Source organism: Oryctolagus cuniculus, chromosome 19, assembly GCF_964237555.1.
Source record: "Oryctolagus cuniculus chromosome 19, mOryCun1.1, whole genome shotgun sequence".
Classification (NCBI taxonomy): domain Eukaryota; kingdom Metazoa; phylum Chordata; class Mammalia; order Lagomorpha; family Leporidae; genus Oryctolagus; species Oryctolagus cuniculus.
In genome coordinates, this window is record NC_091450.1 from 55,515,522 (window position 1) to 55,538,976 (window position 23,455).

Sequence of the window (23,455 nt, forward strand, 5' to 3'; positions counted from 1 at the left end):
CCCTGGGGACCCTTCCAGAATGTCCGCACTGCATGACCGCGACTCCACCCGCACCTTCGGGACCAAGAGCAACAGGCACGCCGGCACCCAAGACCCCAGCGGGAATCCGCAACAGCCACGCGTCACTCACCTCCAAGGGGGCCCAGTCTGCAGGCGGGATAGAGGCCTGCCAAAGCCGTTGCTTCTGGAAGGGGCCGAAGAAGAGAAACGCTCCTGGGAAATGGCTCGGCAGCCTCGGACACGCAGCCTTTCCAGATCCCGGCCTGACCCTGGGGCTGCTGGGTCTCCCTCAGGCTTGGCCACCAGCGTCGAGGATGGCTCCTCACCTCATAGCTTGTGCAGTCTCTCGGGCAGCAGCAGACGCAGGCGCTGACTCCTACCTATGCGCCAAGCTCAGAGGCGGCCATGCCAGAGGGTGCACTTCCGGGTCAAAGTGCAGGACGCACGCGCAGGCCCCAGTGGCCGTTGCCATGGCACTACAGAACGCATCTGTGCATTTCAGCATCAAGGGACAGAAGCCCCAGGGCTACTTCAGTCCCGCTGCTCCAGACTTTGACCCAGAGAGGCAGCTGCTGATTGCCCAGGTTCTCTGGATCCTGCCTCCCTGCCGCTCGGAGTCCTGAATGGAGCTCCTGCCTCCTGGCTTCTGCCTGGCCCAGCGCTGGCCATCAAAGCCACGTGGGGAGAGAAGCAGTGCAGGGGCCATCGCAAGCACTGTTCTCTCTCTGAGTGATAGTCCATATCGGGGTTCACCCCTCAGGTGTCTACAAAGGCCAGCACTGGGACAGGCTGAAGCAGAACCCAGGGACTTTTTATCTCGTGCTCCATTCTGGGTTCAGGGGCGTAAGTCCTTGGGCCATCTCCCTTCGCTTTCCCAGGCGTGTTAGCAGACAGCTGGATCCCAGGGGTAAAGGCTTCCTGGAAGGGCCGGCACTGTGGGGTAGTGGGTCAAGCTACCACCCGCAGTGCCGGCATCCCATGACGCCAGTTCGAGTCCTGGCTGTTCCACTTCCAATGCAGTTCTCTGCTGTGGTCTGGGAAGGCAGTAAAAAATGCCCCAAGTCCTAGTGCCTCTGCACCCATGAAGAGACCCCAGGGAGGCTCCTGGCTCCTGGCTTCAGATACTCAGCTCTGCCCACTGCAGCCAATTTGGTAGTAGACCAGCAGATGGAAGACTCCTTCCCTCTCTCTCTCTTTCCTCCCTCCACCTTCAACTTTCACAATAACTAATTATACTCAACCATCCAGTGATCTAATACCCAAGGAATGACAAATTAAAATGACAACCTGGAGAAAGAGTGCCTTGGATGACAGCACAGAGTCAGGTCCCCAAAGCACCAGACTACGCATTATTTTTGGTCAGTGTTCATTTAAATATTTTTAAATGAAAGTAAAGTAAGATTATTTCATCTGGAATCCCAGTTTTAGGCTTTTTGCTGCTTTGTGCCTCTGACTTCCAGCAGGGTGAGTCTTCCCCATGGAAGGTATGGGAATAGAAATCCATCTGCCATAAGGGCTGTCCTGTTACTTTCCTCAACACATGCACTTGCCCACAGGTTAAGACAAACTGGCGCTAAAGAGAAAACAGAGTATCGGGCCACAGTTCCCCCCAGCTGCTCCCCACAATCACGCCCTTTCCTGCACACACATCCACATTTTTAATAAGGACAAAGACTACATAAACAGAACGTTTGGTGTACCAGGTACTACCGCAAGTACCTAAACTTATTTATATTCACAACAAATGGATGAAGAAACCACGATTATCTCCATTTTGAGGAAGAGGCAGAGAAGGATGAAAGATGCCATATAACTCCCCTAGAAACAGGTCAAGCCACAGACTGACCTCAATTCAGACTAACACCAACTCAGGTCCTTTCCATAATGCCACAGGCCCTCTGCTCACTTCTGATCCAAACCTGAAACACGTTAACCAGAGTGATGAGAAAAGTCCTCTAAGTAACCCTTGTCTCCACTGAAAGTGAGGATTAAGGATGTAATATACTGGTCCATTTTACCACTGCATCTCTCTCTCTGTGATGGGGGCTCGGGCAGGGGATAAGAACTCCCTGAATATGCACTCTCTCTGCCCAATGATCTGAAATAGAAGTTAGAGGAAACATGTAGAGAGGCATTGCTTCCCTATGCAACTGTGTTCTTAACGCTGCATTTTTGCCTGTCTCCTTCTCCTAAAGGCCACGTGCAGGAGATATCCTGGCTGACAGTCTGTAAGGCAGGTTTTGGAAGACAGTTTCCTTGTTCTAACAAGTAATCTGATGTTCCTAAGATGCTACTGTACCTATTAAAAAGAAAATGGGGGAAAGAAAGTAAATGCGTGGCATTTCTTAATGAGCACTATACTTCATGTGTTGTACTATGCGAATTAATGGTAAAACTAGTACTGAAGCAGTACTTTATACTTTATGTATCTGCGTGGGTGCAAACTGTTGATATCTTTACTTAGTATATATTAAGTTGATCTTCTGTATATAAAACTAATTGGAAATGAATCTTGATGAAGAATGGGATGGGAGAGGGGGTGGGAGATGGGATGGCTGTGGGTGGGAGGGAGGTTATGGGGGGGAAAGCCTCTATAATCCAAAAGCTGCACTTTTGAAATTTATATTTGTTAAATACAAATTTAAAACATATACATAAACAAAGCTCAAAGCATCGCAACGACAGACTGCAAGACACAGAACAGGGCAGTTACAATCAAAACAGCATGGTATAAGCAAAAAATTGACATATAGACCAATGGAACAGAAAAGAAACTCCAGAAATCTGTGCACACATCTACAAACAAATGCTATTGGACAAATGGGCTAAAGATCAATCCCAGGTGCAAAGGGCAGTCTCTTCAAAAAATGGTCCTGGGAAAACTGGACCTCCACATGCAGAACTATGAAAGAAGACCCATGCCTTACACCTTATACAAAAACCAATTAAAAATACTTCAAGGAACAAAATCTAAAACTCAATCTCATCAAACTACTAGAGAACATTGGGGAAAACCGAAAGGTATTGGCATAGGCAAAGATTTCTGGGGAAAAAGATCCCAGAAGCACAAGCAATAAAAGCAGAGACAAATATGATTCCATCAAGCCAAGGAGCTTCTGCGCTACAAAAGAAACACTCAGCAAAGTGAAACGGCAACTGAAAGAATGGGAGAAAATACTTCCAAGCTATGAAACTGATAAAAGATTAATATCCAGAATCCATAAAGAGTTCAAGGAACTCAACAACCACAAAACAAAAAATCCAGTTTAGAAATGGGAAAAGGACTTGAACATGCATTTTTTCAAGTGAGGACATTCATATGGCCAACAGACACTTGAAAAAATGCTCAAGATCACAAACCATCACAGAATTGCAAATCCAAATGACAATGAGGTTTCACTGCACAACAGTTAGAATGGCTCACATACAGAAATCAACAAACAATAAATGCTACTGAGGATGTGACAACTATGGGAACGTAATCCACTGTTGGTGGGAACATAAACTGGTGAAGCCATTGTGGAAGCAAGCAGAGATACCTCAGAAAGCTGGAAATAAATCTACTATATGACTCAGCAATCCATCTCAAGGTGATTTACCCCTAGGAAATGAAATCAGCATATTTGAAAGGATTATTTGCACCTCCAAGTTTAGCACAGCTCAGTTCACAATAGCTAAGACATGGAATCAACCCTGATGTCCATGAACTGATAAATGGATAAAGAAATCATGGTCTATATACACTAGGTAACACAACCCATTGGGGATTACAGAGATGCTGTCTTTAGCAACAAAATGGATATAATTGGAAACCAGTATATTTAGTGAAATAAGGCATTCTGAAAGGACAAATACCATATGTTACCCTGATTTGTGGTAACCAATAGAGACCTAAAGGGTAATGGGTAGGAGGGAAACTGACATTCTGTGATAGATGATTTTCTACAGTGTTTTTTTTTTTTTATACTGTTCTCTACTTATTGTATGGCTAAACATATGAGTATATAGTTAATTGAAAATAGATAATTATTAAGAATTAAGAGTGGTAACAAGGCCAGTGCTGTGGCTCAATAGGCTAATCCTCCGCCTTGCGGTGCTGACATGCTGGGTTCTATTCCCAGTCGGGGCACTGGATTCTGTCCCGGTTGCCCCTCTTCCAGGCCAGCTCTCTGCTGTGGCCCGGGAGTGCAGTGGAGGATGGCCCAAGTGCTTGGGCCCTGCACCCGCATGGGAGACCAGGAGAAGCACCTGGCTCCTGCCTTCAGATCAGCACGGTGCGCTGGTCGCAGTGCGCCAGCTGCGGCGGCCATTGGAGGGTGAACCAACGGCAAAGGAAGACCTTTCTCTCTGTCTCTCTCTCTCACTGTCCATTCTGCTTGTCAAAAATTTTTTTAAAAAAAGAGTAGTAACAAAAGAGGAAATGAGCAGAAGGGTTTGAGAGCAGGATGGAGGGATTGTAGCATGGGATGAAGTATCAGTATGTTTTGACTCTGTATAGAAGAAATGCATGAAATTTGTATACCTGACATAAAATTTGAAAAAAATAGATAATTCTGTAACCAGACTAACATAACAAAAGAGAAAAACTCTACAGTAAGTGAAATTACAGATGAAAAAGCAGACATAATAACCAACATCACTGAAATACAAGGCTTCAAAAGAAATTGCTATTCAATATCATATGCTAAAAAATTGGAAAAAACAGGAAGAAATGGAGAAATTCCTCCATAACACATACAGGTAAACTACTAAGATTAAACCCAGAAGACACAGACATCTGAAAAAGACCCTTTAAAGTCAGTGAGATTGAAGCAGTAATTAAAAGTTTTCCAGCAAACTCCAGGCACTAAACTCCAGCAATGAAAACTGCTTGCATTACAACTGAATTCAATAAAACATTTCAAAAGGCACTTCAACACTTCTCAAACTGCTTCAAAATACTGAATAACACTGAATTTTGGCAAACACTTTTTATGAGGCCAGCATTCCTTTGATGCCAGGAACTACAAAAGACACGAAATGCATAGAAAATTGCCACCCTATATCCTTAATGAAACAGGTGAAAACATTCTCAATAAAATTCTAGCCAAAATAAAAACTCCAAAATCACATGGTAAAGCTCATATATTACCTTCAATTGGAATTTATCCCAGAAATGCCATGGTGGTTCCACATTTGCAAATCAATAAACATAAATAGATCAAAATCAAGAAAGAATAAAACCATACTGTCAGGGACAGTGCTGTGTTCTAGCAGGTTAAAGACACGATACGCAGTGCCAGCATCCCATATGGGTGCCAATTCGAGTCCTGACTGCTCCTCTTCCCATGCAGCTCCCTCCTAATGTGCCTGGGAATGTGGCACAGGATGCCCCAAGTCACTGGACCACTGAAACCACTTGAGAGACCAGGAAAAAGGTCCTGGATCCTGACTTTGTATTGGCTCAGTTTGGTCATCACAGCCATTGGGGAGTTAACTAGCAAATAGAAGACCTCTCTCTTTCTTTGCCTTTCTTTTTCTCTCTCTTTGTTTCTAACTCTCTCTGCAACTCTTTGATTAAGCTTCGTAGAACTTCCTTCTCTCTCTTACTTGCTTTCCTCTAAGGTGTGTTCCAATCTTCACAACTTTGAGGTGAATGCATGCATATAGCAGTACCAAGAGGGAGTTAATGCTCTGAAGTGCCTGATTGTCAACAAGACATCCACTAATGGAAATAATGCATGTGAAAGAAAAGTCAACACAACACTTTCCTTGTGAGAGAGAAAAATGAACTGGGCTGGGCTACCTTCCATGGAGTTTTCACTAATCTAGCCGGGGTATCCAACACATGTACAGACAGAGCTGAAGAAAAGTTTAAAGGAAGAGAAAATATACAAATCCAAAAAGGGAATATTTTAATGTGAAAATAAACTTACGTTAAAACAGAGTCAAGAGATCTTCCTGCTTTGCAAACTATTTGGCTTAAAGAACAGCCATATTTAAAATGTGATTCCATTAATTTTAAATCAGTGTACATTCTTCAGACTACCATTTTGTTTACAAGAGTACTGGTATAAATAACAGTGCAGTCATCATTATTTTCCCTCTGGCATCTAATAAATAAATGACTGGCATTTACCCCACAGCATGGGATGCAAGATGTGTACATGGATGTTGAATAAAGCTTTATGCACTGATTTAAATTAACTGTGGACAGCCAGGTTTAAGTTCTTAAATATTTTCAAGGCTCTAAGCCATATATTTATTAATTTGCATTCTAGAGTGAAGACTGGTATCTGAATATATGAGAGTAGTTTTCAGCAGAGATTTGTAACAGGATTAATGAGAGCTGTGAACTGGAGTGGTGGTGGGGGAGTGTGAGTTGGGATAATATAAATGCAACATGCTCTGGAACATGCTGATGTGGGCAAATCATGCTAAACAGCTAGCTCTGGTCCAGTCCCATGCTTTCAGCAAACTATAATTTCTTATAGCGAAGCAGGATTCCCTATGATGTTCACCTAACTAGAAAAGCAGCAGGCAAGACAGTGCCATTGCTTCTTGAAACCATGACACTGATCCCTGTCTTCACAAAGGGCACGGAGAATTCCACCACTTCAGAACGCTCCTCATTGATGTTGTCGAGCCCACTGCCAGGACCGCTTTGTGGTAACCACCTGGAGGTAAGGCATAAAAAGAATGGCACCTTTACATGTTCTTCCCAACACTTCTGACCACAGGCCCCTGTCAGAATGGGAGGCCGGGGTGGAAAGGTGACTTACTTCCCCCAATCACTCCAATCCACATATTGTTGACATTTTTGTCATGCTTCCCTTTGGTCACCAGGTAGAAGTCATAGGTAAACTTGACCATCCAGGAGAGCTTCTTCAGGATACCAATGCAGAACCCCTTGCAGCATTTCTTAAAGTTCATCCCCTTGTTAGCTGAATTGCTGCAAAGAAAATCCCAAGACCATGGGCTGTTAGTACTGGAAGACTTGTCTAGTCATTAGCTATACTCTTCTACTAGCTTTGCGAAGTTGAAGTTCAAGAAGGGAAGTAACTTTTCCATGGACGCACACTGAGCTCATGGCGGCCAGAGGAGCAAGTGTCTTTAATTATAGCGGTTACTAGCACAATAGCTAATGTTTACTGAGAAGTTACTACACTGCAGTTAGGCACTGCACTAAATGCTTTATACCATTTGCTGGATTGAGCTCCCTGATGTTTCTCCAAATTAGGTAGCATTTGTACCTCTACACAACAGGCAAGAGTTACTAACTCTTATTTTTAAACATTTCTAACAAATTCAACTTCTTTTTTTATTTGACAGATTGAGGTAGGCAGTGAGAGAGAGACAGATAGAAAGGTCTTCCTTCTGTTGGTTCACCCCGCAATGGCCGCTATGGCTGGAGCTATGCTGATCCGAAGCCAGGAGCCACGTGCTTCCCCCTGGCCTTCCATGCAGGTGCAGGGCCCAAGCACTTGGGCCATCCTCCACTGCCTTCCGGGCCACAGCAGAGAGCTGGACTGGAAGAGGAGCAACCGGGACTAGAACTGGCACCCATATGGGATGCAGGTGCTGCAGGGGAAGGATTAACAAAGTGAGCCATGGCACCAGCCCCCACATACAACTTCATTAAACCAGAGTTTAGAAATCTGATCTAAGTTGAGTCATAAAAACTTATTGGAAAATGGAAGAGAAGAAGGTGTGAAATTCTCAAGTAAAGTAAGGTTTTGCTTCATCCTCTAAGTACGGAGGCCTGAAACCAAAGGGAAGAACTGGAAGTGCCTAGATAACTCCTACGATCATGGGGTTCTACCCCATGCCCGAGTCCACAGAATTAACTTCTCACACTAGGCCCGACTATCCATGAAGGCTCATTCGTACTATTTTTTCTTCCTAACAACATGGCTTGATGCACAAAAGGTCAAACTTTTCAAGAGTAATATCCAGGACTGGGGGAAAAATCGCCATTAAAACAGAGACCATATTGCCAGTGGAAAGCCTATCTCCTGAGCTGCCAGGGTCAACCTCACTGTTTTCTACCAGGCACCCTGCTGTACTCTCCCCACCAACTCCTAGAAAAGAACACCCACATGAATCAGAAACATCTTTGGTAAGGAAGGAAATGATGGTCTTCCCCACTGACAGCAGAAAGTCTTAGACAAGCAGGCAGGAAGACCACAGCCTCTTCAGGGAACAAACTTGCTTACACTGGAACATCCCAGTAGCTCTACCCTCTACTTGAATCACACATGCTACAATGTAGATGCTCCATCTGTAACCTTACATTTTGAGCACAATCACACACAGGACTATCGTCTAAGCACTAAAATAATGTTTGAAGACACTCAACTTCATAGTAGGTAAGTACATTTCTATCTCTTAGTTTAAAAAAGAGGTTATATAATACTATAAATAATAATCACAGCTATGTAAAAACTAATGAGTTTACGAAATTACTGGAGGAAAAAATAATGAGAAGCACAGCTATTTTTAATGGTAGAAAATGATTTTTGCCTTTTCATATTAGGATTTTTCCATCAAATTCTCCAGTTAATATGGACTACATATATCATATATAATTTGTTATACACACATAATCGAGTCAGAGAGGTTTATTTATAGCTACATCCATGAATGTGGACAGACTTGAAAATATAACTGAGTAGCAGAAGTAGGTTGAAAATGCCACCTTTTCCCTGGAGCTCTCCTTTATTCCAGAATCACCAACCACCGACCTTCCTCACCACCACAGTCATGCTGCCCTTGAGTTTGCCTCAACCACTCTGCTTCTACAGCCATGATCACCATGTAGACTTTGAGCTCTAGCCTCCAGGGAGATGACCCCAGATCTGGGGTACCACCCTTGTATATATTCCATGTGATAACCACTGGATTCAATACCTAAATTGGTTTTGGAGACTAATATGGGCCTCCAAGACCCCAGAATCTCCCAGAGGCTAGAAAGGGCAGGTTTTTCCCTGGAAAAATCAGTACCAAGTAAATACAGTCATGTTGTCCAACAGGAATTATTTTTGTAACCAATTAGCCTGACTCAAAATGCTACATTTAGGAAATTTAATTGCTTTAACCTATGTTAATGTTGGGATTCATGGATTCTAATTTTGTATTGCTCCCACGGAAGTCAAAGGCTTTAATTCACCTCTATACATAGTAAACTTCTCATGTTCTCAAGCAGAAAAGGCAAAGTCACAAGCTGCCCCTCCGTACAGGAACAACAACAACAAAATTTGAGCTTGTACCTGAGACGCTGTTCACAGTGTTCAGTAAAAATATCAATTCTTTCATAGGGAGTCATTGATTTTTGGCTTATGTACTTCATAGTCATGCAAACTGGGATGTGGACATCTGCTTGGTTTCAGCTCTAGGCCTTCTGATTTTCAAAGACTGTAAACTCCTGCTATCGACTATGAAGAAGAGACTACACTCATGGGCCATAATGAAGCACACAGGGTGTTGTCCCACAGATGTTATGCTCCTTGCTTTCTTCACGCGGTCAAGCTTGGCTCCCAACACCCACTGAAATCAGAATGGCCCTTGGTAACAAACCTGCAATGTCCCCTCCATCCTCCTCCAGCCCATGACTTCCCTGCACAGTCCCCTCCAACCTCCACCAACCCGTGACTCTCCAGCAGGGATGCAACACTGGCATGCTGTCAGTGGTTCAAACTCCACCTCTACAGCATCAGGAAATCATTCCCAAGCTGTGTCGACCCCCAGTCTGGGAAATACAGAGGAGGGGGGACGTGCCAGGGAGGGAACGGACAGAAAAATGTTTAAAACCAGGATAAGCACCTGGCTCCTGCCTTCGGATCAGCATGGTGCACCGGCTGCAGAGCGCCGGCTGCGGCGGCCATAGGAGGGTGAACCAACGGCAAAGGAAGACCTCTCTCTCTCTCTCTCTCTCTCACTGTCCACTCTGCTTGTCAAAAAAAAAAAAAGAAATCCTTTAAGGAGACTTTAAGGAGAGACTTTTTAGGATGCTGGGGGATGACTGAGCACCATGGTTAAGAACACAGCTGGAGTCAGCCATACCTCTGGATGGCTTCAGCCATGTTCTCCAACCTGCCCATAACTAAACTGTATCAACTGTAAATGGCAAACGCCCTCACCTCATATGGCTGTGAGAATTTAATGCATGTAAACTTAGTGCATCTCTAGGCAATCATAAACATAAGCCCATTGCTAACACTACAGCTATCACAACAGTGTGTTCTGTGTTACGTTTTGTAGTACAGATGCTGTTGTGATCAGTGACTTGCACTATGTGACAGGCGTGGGCATGTCCAGACCACAGCCTCCCTGGCACTCACTTGATTTTGATGAACTTCCGACACGGCACCGTGTTCAGCACACAGGCCTCAGTCAGCGGGTTGATGTCTTCCACGATGACGAAGGGGGCCTCCTCCAGGGTGATGATGCTCAGGTGGTTGTGATCCAGCTCACAGTCAGAGAAGGACTTGTACCGGGGCCTCACCGTGGGCCTCGGGCTCAGGGTCTGGTTCTCCCACTTACCCACCTGCACCACAAACACAGAGATACACCAGTGCTGCCTTGTGCCTCTGACTTCTGGCAGGGCAAGTCCTTCCCACGGAAGGCGTGGGAGCAGAAATCCATCTGCCGTAAGAGCTGTCCTCTTACTTTCCTAAACATGTGCTCTTGCTCACAGGTTAAGACAAACTGGGGCTAATGAGAAAACAGAGTATTGCGTCGCAGTTCCCCCCAGCTCCTCCACAGAGGAACTGAACATGCATGTCTGGGAGTGGCACCAAAGCATGATGTCCTGCCAGAGCTCATTGTCACGGATGTGACGGAAAAAGCGTAGACTTCTGAAAAACTCAGCAAGGTCTATATCCAGCCCTCCAAAAAGGATGCGGGTGTCCCAGGAAGTACCTAACTGTTGCACCAAATGCCTGCTACGAAAAAATTGGTTTTGGTATAAAAAATTTTGACATGGATACCTACATGAGAGGTCTTGAAAAAACTTAATGAAAACGTCTATTATTAAAAAAAACCTACGTTGTGGAATTCAAACATTTTTGCAACAAAATCAAGTCATCTTTGAATTCCATTTTCTAGGAGTTCATTGAAGTACCTTCGTTCTAACTGAAATACTCTAGGCACACGCTTCATCACTGACAGCTTCGTTTTCCCAGCTGTAAAATGTACACAATCCCACCTTCTTCCTAAGAACATCATGACAAATAAATAAGGCAGTGCTTAGCGTACATCAGGACCTGTCAAAACAGAATCAATTGTGCTCCCTCTGAGCTGCTTGAGCGTCTTGGTGAAAGTGAATTGAAGGCTGTGGGCTGTATTTTTATTTTGACTGGCAGATTTAGACAGTGAGAGAGAGAGACAGAGAGAGAGGCCATCCTTTTCCATTGGTTCACCCCCCAAGTGGCCACTACAGCTGGCATGCTGCGGCTGGCGCGCTGCGCCAATCTGAAGCCAGGAGCCAGGTGTTTCCTCCTGGTCTCCCATATGGGTGCAGGGCCCAAGGACTTGGGCCATCCTTCACTACGTTACCGGGACACAACAGGGAGCTGGACTGGAAGAGGAGCAACCGGGACAGAACCAGCACCCCAATCAGGACTAGAACCCTGTGTGCCAGCACTGCAGGCAGAGGATTAGCCTAGTGAGCCGTGGTGCCAGCTGGCTGTTTGTTTTAAACCATAATTTTTTTGACAGCTTATTGGCACTGCTCACACACACTGAGAATAAGCTGCCCTGACTAGCGCCGGCTCCTTCCTCCTCCTGCTCCTGCTCCCACACGTGATCACTTGATACCGCAGGTCAGTGCTGTGTTTGTGACAATAAACTCCAGGGAAGCACCTCGTCTGAAAAGCTAAGTGCCAAGTCCATGCTCATCTGGGTGGCTGTGACCCCTCCCCACCCCTCCAGTAACATCAGCATCACATGAAATGAATGGTGGACAAGCAGGGCACCAGGAGTCTGAATCTGAAGGTGCTTTCCAATTCTGCAGGGTGCTTCTGTTAACTGAGCTACAGTAACTGTGTCATAGCCACAAAACCCGACCTGCCTGGCACACTAGGCTCCTAAATCCCCAAGGCAACATAAACTAAGGCAAACATAAACTAAGGTTGTGCAGCCAGCACAACCTTTGATGATGTCACTGACCACATGACACAGAGCACTTCACAGCAAAATTCCAGCCAAAGCTGGTCTGGGTCAGATCAGTGCAGCTCCAGCCATTGTAGCCAACTGGGGATTGACCCAGCAGATAGGAGCCCTCTCTCTCTCTCTCTCTTTCTCTTTCTCTCTCTGCCTGTCCTTTTCTCTTTGTGTACCTCTGACTTTCAAAAAATAAATAAATAAATAAATTTTTTTAAGAAAGCTAATATAGAGGGCTGCTATTTGGTGAATTGGTTGCAACATGGCTTGGGACACCCACATCCCATATCAGAATGCTTGGGTTCAATTCCCAGCCCGAGCTCCCAATTCCAGCTTCCTATCAATGCAGACCTTTGGAGGCAGCAGGTGATGGCTCAAGTACCTGGCAACTGATACCCATGTGGGAGCCCTGGATCGAGGTCCCAGATCCTGTATTCGCCTAGGTCAAAATCATAGCTCTATGAGGAGTTATCATTGTATATTCATTCAGTAAACATTATTAAGTGTCCACAGTATAACAAGTACTGGCCTACAAAGATATAATGAGTAAGGTCCCTGGAGTTCATCCTCATCCTCATCAACAACATCTTATTATTGTCATGATCATTATTATCGATAGAGAACCTAGAAAGAAAGAGGACTGGTGTAGTGGACCCAACACATATAATTCTAGAAGAAAGAAAATGTTTTCTCTTATCCTGTCTTTGCTATTAATTATATTAATTGGTGAAAAACTAGCCCTGTGTGTTTGGGCTCAAATTCACCATCTATAATACAGCACAGAAAAGAAAATTGCACTTTTGATGTTGCAAGACTACTTAAAATAATGTATTAAAATTCACGTTATTTTTATAAATTTGAGTTGAATTTTCTGAATTAGCTACTTAAAAATATTTCAGACCAGAGTTACTGTCATCAGTCACTTGTATTCTAATATTTACCTGAATAGGAAAAAAAGTTATAATCACTGTTTAATACCCTAGGGACTATGATGATGACACATAAACACTCCTAGTCCTCTTCTGTACAAAAAAGAAAAATCTTTGAAAAATTATTGTCTTAACTGGTCTCTAGCATCTTTTTCTTCTCTGCCATCATGAAATTTAAATCCAAATGACAACACCAGTTTGTTAGATGAGAAAGATGACACATGGAACATTTCAGAATTTAACAAGATTTTGGATCTTAATTCCCCAAATCTTGCTTTGGGTACTACTTTGACCATCAGATAAAAACTCTCATGAAGACAAGAAATGTAGCTTGCCTGGGACTATACCCACACCCATGTGGATACAGTGTTCCATTCTTTGTGTCAACAAACACTTCCTCTATGCCCTCACACACATGATCACTGTGTGGCCATCTCCTGACTATCCTGAGAAACAATGACACAGGCAGCCACATGCCCTATCTCTTAGCTAACTGAGGATGTCATCCCACGCCTGAGGGAAAAACAGCTTCCCCAAGAGCCTGGGGTTGCTGGTAGGAGATAACATAAAAAGTTGTCTTTTAGTCATTATTCTTTGACTCACAGGTTATTTAAAAGTGTTGTTTATTGTGTTAACAATGGAAAATTTTCCAGAAATCTTTGTCATTCAATTATAGCTCTCATGTATTCCTTGAAGCACTAAGTAAATCCTTTTAAATTTATTAAAACTTCCTTCATGACCTAAAGAATTACATCCATATATATTTTCTGAGTGCTTTCAAAACATGTGTGATCTGTTATTGATTTCAGTGTTCTACATATGTGTATTAAGTCAACTAGTTTGTGATGTCTTTAAGACTGTTTCCATACCAACTTTTATCTGCTTGCTCTACTGATTACTGAGATAAGAATAATGAAATCTCCCATTCCAGTTATGGATTTTTTTCAGATAAACCTTGCAGTTCTATCAACTTTTGCTTCAGCATCTTGAAGCTGTGTTACTAGGTCTATAAATACTTAGATTGATGTCTTACTGATGGATCAAAGCATTTATCATCATGAATTGACTTTCTTTATCATTGAAAATATCCCATGATCCTAAAAGTACTCCATGATCTGTGTTGCTAATGTAGGTAGTCCAGTTTTGTAGATGACTAATGTGTATTTCTTTCTCCATATTTCAATTTTCAAGCTATTACATTCAAACTGAATTTCACTTACGGAGCCTATACTTGGGTCTTGTTTTTTGATTCAATGTTATAATCTCTCTGCCTTGTAATTGAGTTCCTTATACCATTTACATTTAATGTAATTAATGAAATAGCTAAGCTTAAATTAATCTCCTAGTTAGGTGTTTTCTATCTGTTCTATGTTCTGTTTTTCCTCTTTATCTGCCTACTTTTGGATCAGTTTCTTTTCCATGATTCCATTTTATTTCTTTTACGGGTTAATTATATCCCCATTTATTTACCTTTAGTGATTTCTTTAGGTTTCATTGTATATATTTTAAATTTATCACATTTATCTTCAAGTGATATTGCACCAATGCCAAATGGTGTATTTCCATTTCACTCTCCCTACAGTTGTACTACAGTTGCCACACATTTAAATTTAAAAAGCTATAAACTGTATGCTACATGTTTAGTATTTTTGCTGTAAAAAAGTCATTTATCTTTTAAAGTGACTAAACAGTTTAAAAATCTGTATACATGGCCGGCGCCGCGGCTCACTAGGCTAATCCTCCGCCTAGCGGTGCCGGCACACCAGGTTCTAGTCCCGGTCGGGGTGCCGGATTCTGTCCCAGTTGCCCTTCTTCCAAGCCAGCTCTCTGCTGTGGCCAGGGAGTGCAGTGAAGGATGGCCCAGGTGCTTGGGCCCTGCACCCCAGGGGAGATCAGGAAAAGCACCTGGCTCCTGGCTCCTGCCATCGGATCAGCGCGGTGCGCCGGCCACAGCGCACCGGCGGTGCCGGCCATTGGAGGGTGAACCAACGGCAAAGGAAGACCTTTCTCTCTGTCTCTCTCTCTCACTGTCCACTCTGCCTGTCAAAAAAAATCTGTATACATTTAACCATGTAGCTTTCAATTCTCATGTTTTCATCTTTTGTGTTGATTCAAATACCCACTTAGTAACATTGTCTTTCTCCCTAAAGGACTTTTTCTAATATTTCTGGTAGTGTGGATCTGCTGGTGATGAATTATTTCTGTGATCCTATGTCTAGAATCTTTATTTCACTCTCACACTGGAAACATACGTTCACTGTGCAAAGAATTCTATGCTGACACTCTTTATCTTTCAGTACTTCAAAGAGTTTCTCCGTTCTCTTGTAGCATATGTTGTTTCTAATGATAAAACTACTGTCAATCTTTTCTTTTAAAAGATTTATGCATTTATTTGAAAGGCAGAGTTGCAGAGATATAGAAGCAGAGAGAGGGGGGGGTCTTCGATTCACTAGTACACCTCCCAAAATTGACACAATGGCTGGAGCTGGGGCAATCCAAAGCCAGGAGCCAGTAATTTTTCTGGGTCTCCCAAGGTGGGGATTTTACCTTAAAACACTAGAACAGAAAAGTAAATCTTAAGAAACTGGAAGGAGGAAAAATATACAAACTGATATAAATCCAACGGAATAGAAAATATCACAACAGAAATTCAGTGAGACCAAAATACTATTCTTGAACACTCAGTGACATGGACAAAATGTTTATCCGCAGGAAAAAAGGGAACAGACTCAAGTGACTTCACAACAGAAACGACAGAGAAGACACGATTACCTACCTTACCAAAATAATAATCAGAAAGCACTATGGAAAAGCCAAGGCACAAGGATTTGGTCAATGTCGATACAGTGTGGACTGATTCTCAGAAAGACACAAACCACTAAAACTGAATACAGTAAAACAAGAAACCCTAAATACACTCATAATTTGAAAAGAGACTGCAGTAGTGGGAAACAAACACACATGAAGAAAATTCCAGGAACAGACGGCTCCACCGGTAAAAACTCCCATTTAAAGGATAATTAAAATCCATTCTTTGCACACCCTTCCAAAAAGGAGATGAAGAGGAAAAACTTTCCTTTTTATTCCATCAGACTAGCGTTATCCTAACATCCAAAACAAGCACACATCATAAAGAAAATGGCACACAAATATCCATCATGAATATGTCACATGCCTCAATAAAATATTACCAAATGCCATCCGGGAGCACAAACAAAGCTTAGCACACTGTGTGCAACTGAGAGTTACTCCGGGAATGCAAGGATGGCTACCATACCAAAGCAATATATCCCAGAACAGAATCCACATGGGAAAAGCCACAAAGTATCCCGATAGACACAGAAAACCTATTTCACAAAACCTTCATTACTTTTGCGGTATTAAAAAAATAAAATCATCAAATTAAGAACAGATGGTACACCTGGGCCTGACAACGGTCTTTCATAAAAAACCCACAGAGTACTAACAGCACACCAAACGCGAGTAACCGGAAACTGCCCTCCTAGACCAGGACACAGACACACATTCTCGCTCTCGTTCCTCCCAACAACACTCTCAGAGGTCTAGAGCAGGGTGGCTGGGCCCTCAAAAAGCAAACAGACGGGAATGTGGGGCAGTTCCGGGAGGAGATGGAGCCACCTCTGCTCTCGCACAGCTGCTCGCACCCTGGGGACCCTTCCAGACCGTCTGCACAGCACAACTGCGACTCCACCGGAGCCTTCGGGACCAAGAGCAACAGGCACGCCGGCACCCAAGACCCCAGCGGGAAGCCGCAACAGCCACACGTCACTCACCTCCAAGGGGGCCCGGTCTGCTGGCGGGATAGAGGTCTGCCAAGGCCGTTGCTTCCGGAAGGGGCTGAAGAAGACAACCGCGCCTGGGAAATAGTGCTGCAGCCTCAGACATGCAGCCTCTCCTGATCCTGGCCTGACCTTGGAGCCGCTGGGTCTCCCTCAGGCTTGGCCAGCAGCGTCGAGCACGGCTCCTCACAGCTTGTGCAGGCTCTTGGGCAGCAGCGGACGCGGTGCTGACTCCCACAAGAGCGCTGGCGGGCAGTCGGGGTATGCATGCGTGCGTGTGCACTTCCGGGTCAAAGTGCAGGACGCAGGCGGGCGCAGTCCCACTGGCCGTCGCCATGGCGCCACGGGACACATCTGCACCCTGCCGCATCCAGCGTCATTCTGATGCCCCAGGCCCGCTTCAGTCAGCTTCTTCTGCTCCGGGTGTGACTCACCCAAGGCGGTGCTCGGCCAAAGCTAGAAGCCCAAAGCTCAAACCCGGTCTCTGCATGAGTGTCAGCCACCCATGTAGCGCATTCACAGGAAGCTGGGTCAGAAGAAGAGGAGCCTGAACTCAAACCAGAAACTCCAGTGAGGGATGCAGGCATCCCACTGCGCCGGATGGCTGCAATGTCCATCTGTTAACCAACGTCTCCCTCAACACTCACTCATGTATCCATTTCACACACAGATCTACTTCCATCTGAAAAGGAAAGGGACAGGGAAAAAAGAAAAAAAAAAAAAGAACATTTGGCTTTCTCCAACACACGTTCTCTATGAACACATTCTCTACCCTGCCCCAGACGTTATCTCCCAGGATCTCTGTGGACAGGAGGGCCCTGCAGGGACAGCGATCCCAACAAGGAAATCTCCTTCAGCCACCAGAGTCACCTTCCCTGCCTCTAGCCCCTGCTCCTCTAGCAGCCAGGTTCAGCCCGTTGTGGAAAAACCCCAGCTGTGTGAGTCACTACAGCCATCCCAAGGGGCCTGCGCAAAATCCAGAGTACAGCTGGAAACAGCTGTCATGAGATCAACTGCCACTGGGAGGGATGGCAGAAAAAAAGGATGAATTCATCATTTATTACCACATGAGCCCCTCTGGCCTCAGAAAAGCTGGTTTTCATTTTCTCTCTCCAACAAAAAGAGTCTTTTCCCATCTTACTTAGGATTCTTCTAATGAGCAAAGCAGCACGTGACTCACCATGGAAGACTCCCTCAGACTAGAATCCAATGGGGGACACCACCACCCCCCAGGCATCTCCTGAAACACAGGAGAAATGAAACTCCATCAGGAGAGGAAAGAATTATCAGGAAGAAGCTATAAATGCAGATACCTCTGACTTGAATAAACTCTTAAAGAAAAAAAAAAAACAGCACCAGGAAACATGAGGCAGCTGAGATCCAGCAGAGAGAGGTCCAGGGCAGAGGTTCCTCTCTGGTTCCTACGTGCCCATGACATCAGGAACACTCTGCAATTAAGGAAGACACGCACAGGGTGTTTCTGTGCACAACTAGAAGGCACTCAGCCTCCGGACTTCTAAGTCCTCCTCCCACGGGTCTCCTCACCCATCAACCTGAGAGGTCCTGAAGAAAACAGGGCTGAGGCCTGGTCCAGGTGCGGAACTGACATGAAGAGCATATGCTTCTCCTCAACAGAAACGTCTGTGTCTGATGGGGATGAGAAGACGGCTCTCCCGGCACTTGGTGCAAAGCAGCCTTGATTTCATGGCTCTGGAAGCAGGAGACACAGGGAAATCGGCGCATTCTCCTCAGCTGCATGACACCCAAATGTCCATCAAGTCCCAGGGTCACACCTCAAATGATGCCATCAACACACCCCCGGGTGCTCAGCCATGGGGTCTTTCAGTCAGCTCCAACATTGACACTGAGGCAGCAGCCCCCCCCCCTTCAGCTATCCAGCCAACCACACAAGGGAGAGGAGGAAGAGCTGCTTGGGAGAGGTCTAGAGGTATTTGCTACACTCACCCACCGCCAGGGACAGACACCCCGTTCCTCAGGCAGAGCACTGTGATTCCAAAGAGCTCCACAAGCTCCCTCCTCCTGAGTGTCGTATTCTCACAGCAGAATTGTGTTTATTTCTCCACAAGTATGAAGCAGTTTCTATGACATCCTGCTGCAAGACCTCGAGGCCGCTGTGGAGCCTGTGTGAGCGGGAAGGAAGTGAGGAAGGCAGGGAGTGGAGAGGAAAGTCTGAGGCAGCTTTGGGGCCAGAGGAGAGCTTCCTTTCACCTCTCAGGTTTAAGATTACACAATTAAAGGGAATTTCATTTAAAAAGAATGCAATCATTATTAAAACTTTTCCAGTTGCCTCAGCTGTCATTATTTCTCATTTCTAAGTGTAAAACAAAAATCTAGAATTTTACAATGTATTCTCTTTTTTCACCAGCAAGATATCAAGGTAATACCTTATACCATATTTTTTTTTTGACAGGCAGAGTGGACAGTGAGAGAGAGAGAGAGAGAGAAAGGTCTTCCTTTGCAGTTGGTTCACCCTCCAATGGCCGCCGCGGCCGGTGCGCTGCTGCCGGCACACCGTGCTGATCCGATGGCAGGAGCCAGGTGTTTCTCCTGGTCTCCCATGGGGTGCAGGGCCCAAGGACTTGGGTAATCCTCCACTACACTCCTGGGCCATAGCGGAGAGCTGGGACAAAATGCAGCGACCCGACCAGGACTAGAACCCGGTGTGCCGGCGCCGCAAGGCAGACGATTAACCTAGTGAGCCATGGCGGCAGCCACCTTATGCCATATTTTACACCATCAACATTCAGTTAGTTGGGTTCAACTGCTTTACCAGCTCCCCAACTAAGTCAAAGCCAGGGCCCTGTCCCGGGCACCCTAGGTGTGACCCTGCCCCTTGCCCGGCTCCCCAGCTTCGGCAGGCAGGGCGAGGGCCCCACCCTGGGCACCCCAGATGCAACCCGGCTCCCCCACGCCTGGGGCCCCAGGCCTTGCAAGCCCTCTAAGTGCCCTGCAATGGCCACCACAGTGGGGACCCCGCCACCTGCCCTGGTCCCAAGCCCCTGCTGGCATCCCAGACGAAGCCATGCCCCCGCCGGGGGCCCCAGCCCCTGCAGCACAGGGAAGGCCCGCAGCCACAGCGAGGGCCCCGCCCTGGGCAACCCAGATGCAACCACGCTCCCCACCCGCATCCCAGCCCCTGCAGGCACCGCGAGATTCCCGCTCTGGGCAACCCAGAGGCGACCCGCACCCTACCCGGGTATCCTGGGAGGGCTCCGCAGGCACAGTGAGGGCAGTTGCAGAAAGGGCCCACCTACCTCCCGGGTCAAAAGCCCCTGCAAGCATGGCGAGGGACCCGCCCTGGGCACCCCGGACGCGAACCCGCCCCCGGCCCGGCAGGTACAGCAAGGGACGCTCAGGCACTGGGAGGGCCCCGCCCTAGGCACCTCACATGCGACCATGTATCCCGCCCGGATCCCCCACCCCTGCAGGCAAGGCGAAACCCGTCCTGAGCACCCCAGACTCGACCACCACTCACCTGGGTCCCAGGTCCCTGCAGGAATGGCGAGAGCCCCGCCCTGGCCACCCCTGAAGGGACCCCGCCTCCTACCTGCGTCCCCACACCTGCAGGCAGGGCGAAGGCCCCGCTCTAGGCACCCAGACACAACCCCGCCCCCTGCCCAGGACCCTAGCCCCTACAGGCATGGCGAGGACCCTCAGGCACAGCAAGGGCCCTCCCCGGGAACGCCAGACGTGACCACGCCCCCCGCCCAGATCCCAGTCCCTGCAGGCATGGGGAGAGCTCCGCCCTGGGCACCCCAGGAACAACACACCCCCGCCTGGGTCCCAAACCCCTGCAGACCAGGCGAGAGCCCCGCCCTGGCCACCCAAGACGCGACCCCGCCCGGATCCCAAGCTCCTGCAGACACAGCGAGACTCCTGCCCTGGGCACCCCAGACGGGACCCCACCCCACCCGCCCGGGTCCCCAGCCCCTGCAGGCACAGTGAGAGCCCTCCCTGGGCACCCCAGACGGGACCCCGCCCTGTCTGCCCGGGTCCCCAGCCCCTGCGGCACATGGGGACCCAAGTCGCCTCCTCCTCCCGCCCGGATCCCCAACCCCCGCAGGCACGATGAGAGCCCTCCCTGGGCACCCCAGACGGGACCCCGCCCCCAGCCCGGGTTCCCAGCACTACAGGCTCGGCGAGGGCCCTGTTCTGGGCACCCCAAAGGCGACCCCACCCCACCTAGGTCCAGAGCCCCTGCAGGAACTCTGAGGACCCCGCGGGTACAGGGAGGGCAGGCGTGCCAATAGCCACGCCCTGGGCATCCCAGGCGCTGCACCACCCTCCCCCCCCCGGGGCCCCAGGACCTGCAGGCACCCCAGAGGCGACCCACCCCCGCCCGAGCACAAACCCCTGCAGGCATGGAAAGAGCCCCGCCCTGGACACGCTATACTCAGCCCCAGCACCCACCTGGATCCCAAGCCCCAGCATGCTAGCCTAGAGGCCTGCCCTGGGCTACCCAGACTTGACCCCGTCCCCTGCTTGGGCCCCCACTGCTGTAGGCAGGGCGAGGGCCCTGCAGGCACAGCGAGGGCGGGCACAGTGGGGTCCCGGCCCTAGGCACCCAAGACGTGACCCCGCCCTGCCCGCCCGCCCAGGTCCCCAGCCCCTGAGGCACAACCAGGGCCCCGCCCTGGGCACCTCAGACGCGACCACGCCCACCTCCCGGATCCCCAGCCCCTGCAGGCACTGTGAGAGCCCCGCCCTGGGCACCCTACACTCGGCCCCAGCACCCACCTGGGTCCCAAGCCCTAGCACACTGGCCCGAGAGGCCTGCCCTGGGCACCCCAGACGTGACCCCGCCCCCTGCCCGGGCCCCCACACCTGCAGGCAGGGCGAGGGCCCCGCAGGCAAAGCAAGGGCGGGCGCAGTAGAGTCCCGGCCCTGGGACCCCAGATGATACCTACCCCCAGTCCGGATCTCCAGCCCCTGCAGGCACAGCGAGAGCACCGCGTTGTTCACCCTACACTCGGCCCCAGCACACACCTGCGTCCCAAGCACCAGTATGTTGACTGAGAGGCCTGCCCTGGGCACCCCAGACGGGACCCCGCCCCGTCCGCCGGGGTCCCCAGGCCCTAAGGCACAGGGAGGGACCGACCTTGGGAATCCAAGACACGACCCCGCCCCAGTCCCTGAGGCAAAGCGAGCTCCCTGCCCCGGGCACCCTAGATGCGACCCTGTCCCTTGCCCGGGTCCCCAGCTGCTGCAGGCAGGGCGAGAACCCCGCCTGGGCACCCCAGATGCAACCCGGCTCCCCCGCGCCTGGGGCTCCAGGCCTCGCAAGCACTGTAAGTGCCCTGCAGTGGGCACCACAGTTGGGACCCCACCACCTGCCTGGTTCACAAGCCCCTGCTGGCACCCCAGACGAGGCCGTGTCCCCCTCCCGGAGCTACAGCCTTTGCAGCACAGGAGGGCCTGCAGCCACAGCGAGGGCCCCGTCCTGAGCAACCCAGATGCAACCAGATGCGACCACGCCCCCTACCCGCATCCAAGCCCCTGCAGGCACAGCGAAATTCCCGCTCTGGGCACCCCAGTGGCGACCCACACCCTACCCCGTTCTCCACCCCTGCAGGCAGTCGGAGGGCTCTGCAGGCACAGCGAGGGCAGTTGTAGCAAGGGCCCTACCCTGAAGCACCCCAGATCCGACCACGCCCCTGATCTAATTCCAGCCAATACAGGTACAGGGAGAGCCCCGCCCTGGGCACCCCGGAGGTGACCCTGCCACCTGCCCGGGCCACCGCTGCAGGAGGCAGGGCGAGGGCCCCACGGGTAAAGCAAGGGCGGGAGCAGCTGGGTCCCCGCCTGGGCACCCAAGATGTGACCACGCACCCCCCCCGGAGTCCCAGCCCCTATAGGCACAGCAAGGCATGCTCAGGCACTGTGATAGTCCTGCCCTGGGCACCTCACACGCAACCACGTCCCCCGTACAGATCCCCCACCCTGCAGGCAAGGCAAAACCCGTCCCGAGTACCCCAGACTCGAACACCACTTGCCTGGGTCCCAAGTCCCTGCAGGAATGCGAGACCCCGCCCTGGCCACCCCTGAAGGGACCCCGCCTCCTACCCGGGTCCCCACACCTGCAGGCAGGGCGAAGACCCCACCGTGGGCACCCAGACGCAACCCCGCCCCGTTCCCAGGACCCCAGTCCCTACAGGCTTGGCCAGGACTCTCAGGTATAGCAAGGGCCCCACCCTGGGCATTCCAGAGGCTATTTCCCCCCCGCCCGGATCTCCAGCCCCTGCAGGCATGCGAGAGCCCCTCCCTGGGCACCCCAAACACTCGCTACCTCCTCCGCCCGAGTGCCAAGCCCCTGCAGGAATGGCGACAGCCCCACCTTGGCCATGACAGATGGGACCCCACCTCCTATGCGGGTCCTGACCCCTACAGGCAGGCTGAAGGCCCAGTACTGGTCACCCCAGACACTACCTCCCCACCACCCAGGTGCCAAGCCCCTGAAAGAATGGTGAGAATACCGCCCTGGCCACCCTAGACGGGATCCCGCTTCTTACCCAGGTCCCCAGGCCCTACAGGCATGGTGAGGGACCCTCAGGCACAGCGAGGGAT

General features: G+C 48.9%; 2 protein-coding genes across 2 annotated transcripts in view; both read right to left on the bottom strand.

Annotated features, from left to right (window-relative positions):
* Positions 1–17,207, bottom strand: part of LOC138846894 (glutamate receptor ionotropic, NMDA 2A-like) — a 171,441-nt gene extending 154,234 nt beyond the window's left edge. Inside the window, exons 1-4 of the mRNA XM_070063914.1 lie at positions 17,195–17,207; positions 16,865–17,022; positions 10,320–10,525; positions 6,762–6,931 (exon numbers count right to left, since the gene is read on the bottom strand). Of these exons, the coding sequence (XP_069920015.1) occupies positions 6,762–6,931; positions 10,320–10,525; positions 16,865–17,022; positions 17,195–17,207 (547 nt within the window). The remainder of the gene's footprint in view (positions 1–6,761; positions 6,932–10,319; positions 10,526–16,864; positions 17,023–17,194) is intronic.
* Positions 17,208–21,561: 4,354 nt separating this feature from the next.
* LOC127490200 (uncharacterized) overlaps positions 21,562–23,455 on the bottom strand; it is a 108,274-nt gene continuing 106,380 nt past the window's right edge. Inside the window, exon 9 of the transcript XR_011384405.1 lies at positions 21,562–21,877. The gene's annotated coding sequence lies outside the window, so the exon portion shown is untranslated. The remainder of the gene's footprint in view (positions 21,878–23,455) is intronic.